This window comes from Xenopus laevis, chromosome 3L (genome assembly GCF_017654675.1).
Source record: "Xenopus laevis strain J_2021 chromosome 3L, Xenopus_laevis_v10.1, whole genome shotgun sequence".
In the NCBI taxonomy this organism is placed as follows: Eukaryota; Metazoa; Chordata; class Amphibia; order Anura; family Pipidae; genus Xenopus; species Xenopus laevis.
This window is the reverse complement of record NC_054375.1, coordinates 136,434,130-136,446,150: the sequence shown is the minus strand read 5'-3', so window position 1 is coordinate 136,446,150 and position 12,021 is coordinate 136,434,130. Positions and strand designations below refer to the sequence as shown.

The 12,021-nt window shown below is 37.3% G+C and overlaps 1 protein-coding gene across 1 annotated transcript; it reads left to right on the top strand.

Moving 5' to 3' along the window:
• Nucleotides 1-5,421: 5,421 nt before the first annotated feature.
• LOC121401255 (olfactory receptor 2T29-like) lies at nt 5,422-9,414 on the top strand. Its single transcript, XM_041585593.1, has 3 exons — nt 5,422-5,425; nt 6,480-6,731; nt 8,747-9,414. Exons 1-3 carry the CDS (start codon nt 5,422-5,424, stop codon nt 9,412-9,414), a joined length of 924 nt encoding a protein of 307 aa, XP_041441527.1.
• Nucleotides 9,415-12,021: the final 2,607 nt, after the last annotated feature.

Genomic DNA, 12,021 nt, shown 5'->3' with positions numbered 1-12,021 from the left:
AATTGGTTAAATTCGTTCGAATTCGAACGAAATCGAACGAATCGAACGAAAAATCGTTCGACTATTCGACCATTCGATAGTCGAAGTACTTGCCCTTTAAAAAAAACTTCGACCCCCTACTTCGGCAGGTAAAACCTACCGAAGTCAATGTTAGCCTATGGGGAAGGTCCCCATAGGCTTGCTAACCTTTTTTTGATCTAAGGATTTTCGTTCGATCGTTGGATTCAAATCCTTGGAATCGTTCGATTCGAAGGATTTAATCGTTCGATCGAACGAAAAATCCTTCGATCGATCGAACGAAGGATTAGCGCTAAATCCTTCGACTTCGATATTCGAAGTCGAAGGATTTCAATCCGAGGGTCGAATTTCGAAGTATTTTTAACTTCGAAATTCGACCCTTAGTGAATCGGCCCCTAAATGTAGAAAAACAGTAAAAAAAAAAAAAAAAGTAATGGAAAGTAATTGAAAAAAGTCTTTACTTCTGGGGAACAATCTGAAAACAACTGAACTGAAAAAAGTGTTTGGAAGGTGAACAACCCCTTTAAGGGAAAGAATGACTAATGTCTTACTTTAATTCTAAAGATTTCTTTACACTTTGAATTCTTTCCCAGTTATTATTAACATTCTTGTTTTGAGCTGTCAAATACTTTCTTATGGGTGTTAAAGGTCAGCTCACAGTGTTGGCAGATACATTGTACATCCGTGTATAGGTTTATATACTAAAGGATGGCATAAATCAGAACATTGCTTATTACATTTTTAATCCCTACTAAAGCAGGGCCTCCATGTGATTAGTTGTCTCTTTACTATTTCCACTTTCATTTACACCCACATTACTTTGGAATAAAAATATGAATATAAAGAACTAAAGTATAGATTATTGCCCACATTTCATTCTTCTCCTGTATAATTCTAATTTAAAAGGGACCACTTTGTTTGACAAAAGCATTTTCTTTGAAATTTAATAAAACAGATTCCCTAATTGAAACCAATAGGTTGCAATGTTCTATGAAAGAACACAGTATGCCCGGAACAATACTGGTATTGAATTCATTATCCAGAAAGCTCAAAATTAAAGGGAGGCCATCTCCCATAGAGTCCATTTTCAGCAAATAATTAAAATTTTTACAAATAATTTATCAATTCTCTGTAGTAATAATAATAATATTATTATTATTAATAAGAATAATAATAATATAACAGTACCTTGGTGGTTACTTGATAGTAACTAAGCTGCATGAATCCATATAAGTGGCAAAACAATCCTGTTGGACTTATTTAGCAGATTTAAGGTATTTGCTAAAAAAACATAGGTCCCAAATTTCCAGATAATAAATTATATAACTGTAGTACACTTACTAGTAACAGGTATGATAAAACTATGGAGGGAAGGACATTTTTGGCATATAAATCTGTATGCCTGTCAGACTTACCGAACCGGGAGGGACCATAGATATTGAGAAAGACAACCCCTACAGCTCCAAACATGAAAATTCCTGCTTGGTGGTGCAAAACTCTCTAGACAGTCAGCACACGTCAATCATTGATATATCAGCAGAATTGTTGCAGATGGGGAGCCCCCCATTTTATTTTTCACCACAAGTAAATCAACATTTCGGGACGGGGGTTTCATCCACCCTTTGATTTACTTGTGGTGAAAAATAAAAGGGGAGCTCCCCATCTGCAACAATAATGGTGTTGTGCTACTCTCTTTCATTCTGCTGATATTTCAACCCCTACAGCTCCCCCACCAGTGCACCCTCAACTGGATACAAAGGGAGACTAGTGAAGGTGTAGTATCGGAGCCTGTGATTCCTGGCAGGATGTGCCAACCTGTGGAGTAGCGGGTCTTGTGGCTGTAAATACAGGAAGATGTGGCGTTAGCTGTGGAAGTAGTTGAGGGCAAGGAGGACATCGCGGGATACTGGCACAGCAGTCAACTTAGCGTCAACTGCAGGCAGATGTTGAAAAATAATCAGCAGATATGACAGTTAGTGCAGGTGATGCAGGGTTCCAAAGGTTAAACACAGAAGCGTAGTCAAATAAGTAAGCAGAGTTTTGGCAACAGGAGATCAATATCAAGCGGGGTTCCAAGCAGTGCCGGGCCACGCTGGGTGAATTTGCGCACAAAGCTCGAAAAATACATAGAGTCGGCAAGAGAAGGGAACGGGACTTGGGGTAGGCAAGCAGAGTTTTGGCAACAGGAGATCAATATCAAGCAGGGTTCCAAAGGGTTAAACAGGAGCGAAGTCAAGTAATCAGTAGCAGGGTCAAAGTTCAGATATAAACAGAGAATCACTTACTCAGTGTAGCTAGGAAAAACAATGTCTGAGCACAGGAGTCACCTGTGCGCTGAAATTAATAAAGTCGCCTGCGTCCATACGCTGCGCCCAGCAAATCCCCTGCGCCGCCGTCACAACGTGTGCATCGTGACGTCGCTGGAACGCATCGCGCCGCCTGAAGACCGGTGGGTACCTGACAATGCCCTCCCTATATGATATGATAACTATAAATGGCAATTTGTATGATTAGTGTTCCATTACATTTGCAATTAAGGGTGCTAGATCATCCTTGTTTGTGTGTGGGTGCCAAAACAGAAATAGTATAAAAAAGTATAAAAAAAGTGCTTTTCCCTCAACAACAGGTCCAGAACTCTTCAGCATCTTTAAGAAAGGGTCCCCCACCACCAATTTGTTGAAACAACTTTGGTTAAACCAATAAACAGTTTGCAGGCCTCTATGTAACGTCTGGTTTTAATTCACTGGCCAGTGGCGTAACTACCGGGGGAACAGGGGGTGCGAGCGGGCCAGGGCCCGCACCCCCTCAGGGCCCCCGGTAGACCACGTGCCGCTGACAAATGCGGCCGTTCGGAGGGGGACGGGGCCCGGCTGTGCGTCACGCACCAGGGCCCGCCCCCCTCTAGTGACACTTCTGTCACTGCCACTGGGTGTTCTTTTCATTTGTGCTACATAAACAGGAGATAAATAACATTAGCAGCAATTGCATTTTTAAAGGAACAGTTCAGTGTGAAAATAAAAACTGGGTAAATAGATAGGCTGTGCAAAATAAAAAATGTTTCTAATATAGTTAGTTAGTCAAAAATGTAATATATAAAGGCTGGAGCGAACAGATGTCTAATAAAACAGCCAGAATCCAACTTCCTGCTTTTCAGCTCTCTAACTCTGAGTTAGTCAGCGACTTGAAGGGGGGCCACATGGTACATTTCTGTTCAGTGAGTTTCTAATTGATCCTCAGCATTCAGCTCAGATTCAAAAGCAACAGATATGACCCATGTGGCCCCCCCTCAAGTCTCTGATTGGTTACTGCCTGGTAACCAGGATAACCAGTCAGTGTAAACCAAGAGAGCTGAAAAGCAGGAAGTAGTGATCTGACTGACATGTTATATATCAAATCACTCCAGACTTTATATATTACATTTTTGGCTAACTAACTATATTAGAAACACTTTCTATTTTGCACAGCCTATTTACCCAGTTTTTATTTTTACACTGAACAATTCCTTTAAGGCTTAGTTTCCATTATTAATTAAGTTTACTGGTGGTATTCATACATGCTTCTGGATAAGTCGACATTATGAATTTGGTGTTTACTAGTGATCAGTAAATCTGACCCATTTCGCTTAGCCGAAAATTCGCGAAATGGCAAACAAATCTCCAATCACATTGTAGTCAATTTCACTCGTCCCTAGTATTTACTATGGTGAATTATTTACTATGGTGAATTGTATCAGACCAGACACGGATATACCATTGGGGCAGACACAGAAATCCAAAATGGGTTTGTTAGCTGTCCCTTTGCAATGCCCCTTGTATTTTTTGCAGGTTTTATGCAAATAGTGTGACAATATTTTTCCATGTATAATAAGGCCACAAAACAACCAGTTCATGATACTTGTTTGGAAAATGTAAATGTTTTGAAAATTTTATTTTTTGCCTTTAATTTAAAAAAAATGTTTTGGTTAACATTCCAAAACTGTAAGGATTCTAAAACCTGTAACTTAATTTAAAATAAAATGTAACCCTCTGAAACAAGCTCCATTTATGCTGAAGGTTACTGTACCTAACACATAACATAATGTGGGGTTAGAGTTGTCTTCTCCAACAGGCTGAGAGAATTATATAACTGAGACCTTTCCTCTATTACTTGCACATATATGACATTGTAGTATGTTTTGTAAAGTGTTGCTTCTGATAAGGATTTCAATAGGTAAGACCATAAATCAAAAAGGTCAGTATTCAGCTTCATCATGGATCTTTATGGTGCCTGTGCTATATAACAAACACTATACTGTTTTACTTTATTTTTCAGTGTCACCTTAATATAGGAATTTGTTATAACCCCTAGTACAGAGGTGTGTGTATCTGGTGTGTTGGTTGTGCAGTAGTGCTGGGAGGATTTGTGCATTTCTTTAGCAAGGAGCAATGTACTGTAGATAGGCCATATAGACTAATGAGCAAATTGTGTTTCTACATTTGGAGACACAACTATCCAATAAAATAAGATTTTTTTCAAGGAAACCCGCTTTGAGTTTCCTTAATCACACTGGGTTTTGGGCCAAAAAAACTTTTTCCCCAATCAGCCTTTTGAAATAATAAACAAACAAAAAAACACTGACAGCTTAAAGGAAACGGAAAGCCTGCATATAATATTGTGCTCAGCGAAGGCATACCTCAATACAGTAGTACATTAGTAGTACAGTCAGTTCGCTTAAGAGTTAAGCCGTTTAGAAGATTTGAAGCCAGTGTTTTCGCAAAAGCGTTTAGTATAGAGATAGCTCAACCCACAATGCATTGCTTTGTCATCAAGACTAAAGCTGGCCATGGACGCAAAGATCTGATCGTACGAATCGAGGATTCGCAATGCAATAACAGTTTAAGAAACAATATTACATTGCGAGATGTGGATTTTTATTCTTATTGGTGTGAATTGTTTCAAACAATCACTTTTTTTTTGGTACACTGGCTGGCATGTTATGTATTGTAAAAAGAATTAACCCATAAACAAATATCTTTTATTGATCCTGCTATATGGCCTTTTATATTTTTTAATAAAATAGATTAAGGTCCCACAGTGTATTCTTTAAACTATTTTCCAGTCTACCTCAGCAAGACACATGGAAATGATTGGTTGGTGGGTTATTTCCAAGAGCAGATAGCTCAGTATTTAACTGGATATAACTTTAGAAGCTATTGTGCTTTGTGTTGGTCTGGACAGATGAAGTTGGGATGAAATTAAGGGATAGATTGATCAAAATGTGAGTTTAAAGCTTAATAAATAAAAACTCACCCGTGTTTTATTCATTCCGATGGGATTTTTAGAACTGTATTTATCAAATTGTGAGTTCTAACTTTCACCCACTGATAAATACAATTCTAAAAATCCCATAGAAATGAATAAAACATGGGTGAGTTTTTCTTTATCAAGATCATTTATTAAACTCATATTTTGATAAATCTGCCCAGAGATGTTCTGGGCAATTACCATTTATTTACATCTATAAATATATATATGGGTTTACAAACATATTTCTTCTAGCACTGTATCATTCTAGAGAAAATAATGCACTGTAAATATCTAGACACCTTTGTTAAGCTTGACTAAAAAAGAATTTATACTACTGCAATACTGCATGCTCATATGTTAAACACACACGCACAGAGGCCCAACCGTATATATTACAAATACAGCATTTAGGAGCTGATTTATCAAAGGTTGAATGGTTGAATGAAAATATTTTTTGACGGCTGCAAATTTTCACAGGGGATTTTTTGTGGGAGTTTCTTGAATTTATTCTCCGGCGGAAAAACACGGAAATTCGCAGCAAATTCGTGCTTGCGGAATTTATTCGCCCATCACTATGAATGACCTCTAATAAAATCAAATGACCTCCAATGACCTCGATACTCAAATGGTACCTTATTTAAGAAAAATTTGAACTTCTAAAATTTGAACAAATGTTACCGACCCAAAAACTTGAATCAAATTCAAAGGCAATTTGAATCTATGAAATTTTCTCGGAAAAAAAACTTGAATGTTAACTTCTTCACATAGGTCAGTGGACCTCTGCCATTGACTTCTACGTGAACTCGGCAGGTTTTAGGTGGCGACCTATTGAATTTGGAGTTACTAGAGGGGAGGGGAATGATTAATCTCGGAATTGAATTTGAGATGGTGGTTTTAAACTCAAAATTGTGAGTTTTGACCAAAAAAACAACTCGACAATTCAAATTAGAATTTAACATTCGAACCTTAGTAAATCTGCCCCTACTTTTTCTACAATGGTAGATTTTAAAAAATATATAATATAATACCAATTAGTATTACCAATTGTTCATCTAGTATAATTACATGTGCTGCCACTTACATCTATGGCACTTTCAAGTGAACCTCTTCCTTAGAAACTTCTTCACAAAATAATTCTAATTCTGCTTCCTTAAAGAATACATTATGGACCTAAGTGTTCAAAACAATACAAAGAGAATTTCTTCTTCTGGCATTTGTCCGATATGCTGAATTCAAGCCTTTGCTTTTTTGGGGTGTTCTATTGATGTATCTATTGACTGTGCTTGGAAATATGACTATTATTTTGCTTGTGTGTCAAGAGTCCAGTTTACACACCCCAATGTACTTCTTTTTGTGCAATCTTGCAACACAGGACATTGTCTATGTTTCTGCTATTCAGCCAAAGCTCTTGTCTATTACATTAACAGGTGCCTTTGTAGTTTCGAAAAACGGTCCGCACACACCAATATTGCAGTCGGGGATTGTGCCCCTTTTATTAATGCCACCAACAATAAATTTTCAACGTTTCGGGGGGACACAGCCTCCCTTCTTCAGGATAAATTCACAAAGTGCACAGTGCCATATTCTTATACCCTTAACTCCTCCCATCTCATCTGTGTAACATCTCATTAGTATCATTTATGTGATTAACTCATTCAGTTCATTTAATTACAATTTCAGTGTAAATCATGTTTTAAATAATATTACATATATTTCTTTAAATAGTGGAAAGCATTTCTTTCAATTAATAAAAAACATTTTTTACTCACTGCCCCTGGTTGCGTTTATACTTTAGCTTTAATATTTGGAAAATCTTAACACCTCTCGTGTGTAATTGGGCTATCATGATACCTCATCTGTGAAGGAAAAGGGTGATTATAAAAATTATTAAATAGTGTATAAATATCTAAAAAACCTATAAACCACATGTATTACAAAAAACATGTCAAATTAAAATCTTCATTGAGGCCTTTAGGCGAAAGTGTTTTCAGACGCCAAATCCAATAAGCTTCTCTCCTCAATAATGATTTTTTAAAATCAACACCTGCATTTTTATAAATAACTTCTAAAACTTGCCATCTTATTTGGGAGACATTATGTTTCACATTATAAAAGTGTCTAGCCAGTAGGGTTTCTCTTTTATACTTCTCTTTACTTTTTTTATCTTTAGGATCGGTTCCCTCATCTGGTTTGTAATTTCTAATCACGCTTTTATGTTCATTTAGACGTGTTTTAACTGCTCTTGAAGTTTGGCCCACATACCCAAGACCACAGGGGCATTTTAACAAGTAGACTACCCCTAATAATAAGATCTGATTTTAAACCAAAGAAAATTAAGAGTGTGATGTTTAACAAGAGGGGTACCCTTCCGTGTCACGATTGTGGCCACTGTAGTGGCATAATTAAAGGTGACAAATGTACCCATCCGAGTCAAGGTTATGGAATTCAATTAAAACATATGGCAACATGTAATACGGAAGGGGTAGTCTACTTGTTAAAATGCCCCTGTGGTCTTGGGTATGTGGGCCAAACTTCAAGAGCAGTTAAAACACGTCTAAATGAACATAAAAGCGTGATTAGAAATTACAAACCAGATGAGGGAACCGATCCTAAAGATAAAAAAAGTAAAGAGAAGTATAAAAGAGAAACCCTACTGGCTAGACACTTTTATAATGTGAAACATAATGTCTCCCAAATAAGATGGCAAGTTTTAGAAGTTATTTATAAAAATGCAGGTGTTGATTTTAAAAAATCATTATTGAGGAGAGAAGCTTATTGGATTTGGCGTCTGAAAACACTTTCGCCTAAAGGCCTCAATGAAGATTTTAATTTGACATGTTTTTTGTAATACATGTGGTTTATAGGTTTTTTAGATATTTATACACTATTTAATAATTTTTATAATCACCCTTTTCCTTCACAGATGAGGTATCATGATAGCCCAATTACACACGAGAGGTGTTAAGATTTTCCAAATATTAAAGCTAAAGTATAAACGCAACCAGGGGCAGTGAGTAAAAAATGTTTTTTATTAATTGAAAGAAATGCTTTCCACTATTTAAAGAAATATATGTAATATTATTTAAAACATGATTTACACTGAAATTGTAATTAAATGAACTGAATGAGTTAATCACATAAATGATACTAATGAGATGTTACACAGATGAGATGGGAGGAGTTAAGGGTATAAGAATATGGCACTGTGCACTTTGTGAATTTATCCTAAAGAAGGGAGGCTGTGTCCCCCCGAAACGTTGAAAATTTATTGTTGGTGGCATTAATAAAAGGGGCACAATCCCCGACTGCAATATTGGTGTGTGCGGACCGTTTTTCGAAACTACAAAGCAACAAGGTGACCTGGCAAGGTCAACGGTGGACCAGCACCACTACGCAGAATAAGTGGAAGGAGGTGTGCGGTAACACAAAGTTTTATTAACAGGTGCCACCAGTATAGGTTTCCCTTATTGTATTATACAAATGTTTCTGTTTGTAATGTGCACAGATACAGATTTCTTCCTTTTGACTTCTATGGCGTATGATCGATATGTTGCTATTTGTATCTCTTTGCGCTATTCTCTTATTATGAACAGAATTATTTGCACAAGATTGGCAGTTTCCTGCTGGTTATTTGCTGCGTTGAATTCATTCATGTATTGCTGGCTGGTATCAGGTTTATCGTATTGCCGTTCCCGCGCAATTAAACATTTCTTCTGTGAAGTCAAAGCTGTGCTGAAGCTCTCCTGTAGTGACACCAGTACTATTAATATGATCCTTTACATTGAAGGTGCATTGGGAGGTCTCCTTCCATTTCTTCTCATTTTAACTTCATATATCTTCATAATATTGACAATTGTAAACATGCGTTCTTCAGTCGGAAGACTCAAGGCCTTCTCCAGCTGTTCTACTCACCTCACAGTTGTTATTCTATTCTGTGGAACTGTTATCAGCTTATACATGAAACCTGATACAGAATATTCTGAAGAACAAGACAAGGTTCTTTCTTTATTGTATGTAGCTGTTGTTCCAATGTTAAACCCCATTGTTTATAGCATGAGAAACAAGGAGGTGTTGAAATCTTTAAAGAAGCATTTTGCCAATAATATATAATACAAGGATCTCAGTCAAAGCATTTTGGGACAATAAAGTAAACACGTTTTGAAAGGGTTTCATAGTTCCTTCTTGACTCCAAGGGGCAAATTCACTAAGATGCGAAGTTGCGCCAGGCGCAACTTCGCCGCACTTCGCCAGGCGTAGTTTCGCCAGGGCTCCGCAAATTCACTAAAATCCGAAGTTGCGCACAGGGGTAGCGTAAGGTTGCGAAGTTGTGCTAGCGTTGATTCGCTATATAAAGCGAAGTTACGCTAGCGAAGGCTAATTTGCATACGGTGCGAAATTCAAATTTCAATGGAGGAACACGTATTTGCACTACAAATGCCTAGAAAACCTTCAAATCAGCAAATAAAATTTTTATTTTGCCCTACACATGTGCCCACTGTCTAGGTAAGTTGCCATGAGTCAGGAAATGTAGGGGGGAGGAAGGGGAGCCCCAAAAAATTTTTGATCTTTTTCAGCCTATCAGCCATCATGTAGAAAACACGCCAGCGTTTTTTTGGGACTTAGAAAAAAAATTGACTTTTTTTTAAACAATCCCTATCTATTCTATTGCGCTTCGCCAGGTCTGAGATGGCAAAGGAAGTCTAGCGTAAAAGGTAGCGTTCAGTACACTGCGCAAGTTAGTGAATTTGCGTAGTTTCGTCGCTAGCGAAAATTCGCCTGGCGTAAGGTTGCGAAGTAACACTAGCGTAGTTCGTTAGTGAAGTTGCGCAGTAGCGAAAATGCCAAACACTCGCGAATTAACGCTAGCGTTCGGCGCTTCGCGGCTTAGTGAATTTGCCCCCAAGAGAGAGAAATTAGACTATTGATCACTGGATCAACTTTCCATTAAATCTATCTAATGTAACTGCCATTACAACAGCCTCAGAGAGAGAGTTCCATATCTTCTCATTTCAAATTGTAATAATCCTTTCTTAAACCTCCTTTCTTCTAATATCAAAAGATTGCATCAGATCTCCCAGCAAATAAAACAACGGTATTTATTGCATGGTGCTTATTTCTATAATTATACATCGCTATATCCCCTGTACGCACCTCTTGTAAGAATTTCCCATCTTTCTTTATCACTAAAGGGCCTATTTACTAACATTTGGATTCCATTTGTTTTCATGAATCGTATTTTTAAAAATGTGCTTTTTTTTCTCTAAATATTCAAGATTGTAAGCTTTGCTTTTTTATTTCTCTGAAAATTCAAAAATGCAAGAATTTCCAGTCTTTTTCACTAAGGGGCCTATTTACCAACATTTGGATTTCATTTGTTTTCATGAATTGTATTTTTAAAAATTAGCTTTTTTATTTCTCTAAAGATAGTAAAAAGCATGATGTCCAGGTGACATAGAAGTCAATGGGAGCTGTACTTATCCTATTGCACCATATTTAGCCATTCAGACTTTTAGAGGTTTTTAGATATTTTTTCCCTATTAAAAAAAACTCAAATTTTTTTGAGGTTTCAGAGATATTTGTATTTTTCCCCGATTGTTTACAATTTTTTTCCATTTGTACTTTTTATATTCGGATATTTTAATAACTTTCATGGCATTTGTGATTTTAGAGAAAATGAGTTTAATCATAGTTTCAAAAAGCTCTAATAGCACTAAAGTTTGACCTTAAATAAATGGGGCTCCCGACATACTCTTTATCAAACTAGTCACTATTTTTTGAACTTCTCTATTTCATTAATATAATTTTTAAGCATGTATTATATGTTTGGTGCCCTATCTACGGACTCCAATGTACTGTTTCATGTGCAACTTGTTTGTCCAATACATTGTCTATGTCACAACCAATTTGCCAAGTTTCTGGCCATCACTATAACAGATGACAGCAGCATTTCATTCCTGGGCTCTAGGGCTCAGATGTATGTTCATAGTAACATAGTTTGGTTGAAAAAAGACACAGGACCATCAAGTTCAACCTTTTAACTTTTTTTTTAATAAAAATCCTGTATAATTTGAAATGCAAATAATAGGGTACATTCTAACATAGTAGGGATGCACCGAATCCAGGATTCAGTTTGGGATTCGGCCTTTTTCAGCAGGATTTGGATTCTGCCGAATCCTTCTGCCCGGCCAAACCGAATCCGAATCCTAATTTGCATATGCAAAGGGTGGGGAGGAAAATTGTGTGACTTTTTGTCACAATACAAGGAAGTAAAAAATGTTTTCCGCTTCCCACTCCTAATTTGCTTATGCAAATTAGGATTCGGTTCAGTATTCGGTTGAATCTTTTGCGATGGATGGTGCATCCCTATAACATAGAAACAATTAGTTTGTATGCACATTGAATTAGAGTCCTGCTTTAGGTCGGGTACCAGTGAAATACTCATAAGGTGGTTGGGTTTTTGGCAGAAATTTCTGATTGCCTGATTGTGAGGTTAGTCCATCATAGTTTGTCTGGGTACTTGGGCAAGCTGCAGGACTGGTCCTTCCCACCCTCCCCTGAGTTTGTGTTAAAATTTCATACACCACCTAATGGATTAGGCTCTGGTGTGATGTCACTGCAAGTTAGTGACATCACTTCCAGTTTCACAGGTGCCAGGTTGGGGGTTAAGTGAGCAATTTGGAGGCCAGGTCAGGTAGCAGGTCTGGGAAGTGGAGCATT

Excerpts from the sequence above, each read along its gene's own strand:
- LOC121401255 (XM_041585593.1), top strand. Across the intron at positions 6,732-8,746 it reads CTTGTCTATTACATTAACAG|GTGCCACCAGTATAGGTTTC; the intron begins GTGCCTTTGTAG and ends TTTTATTAACAG.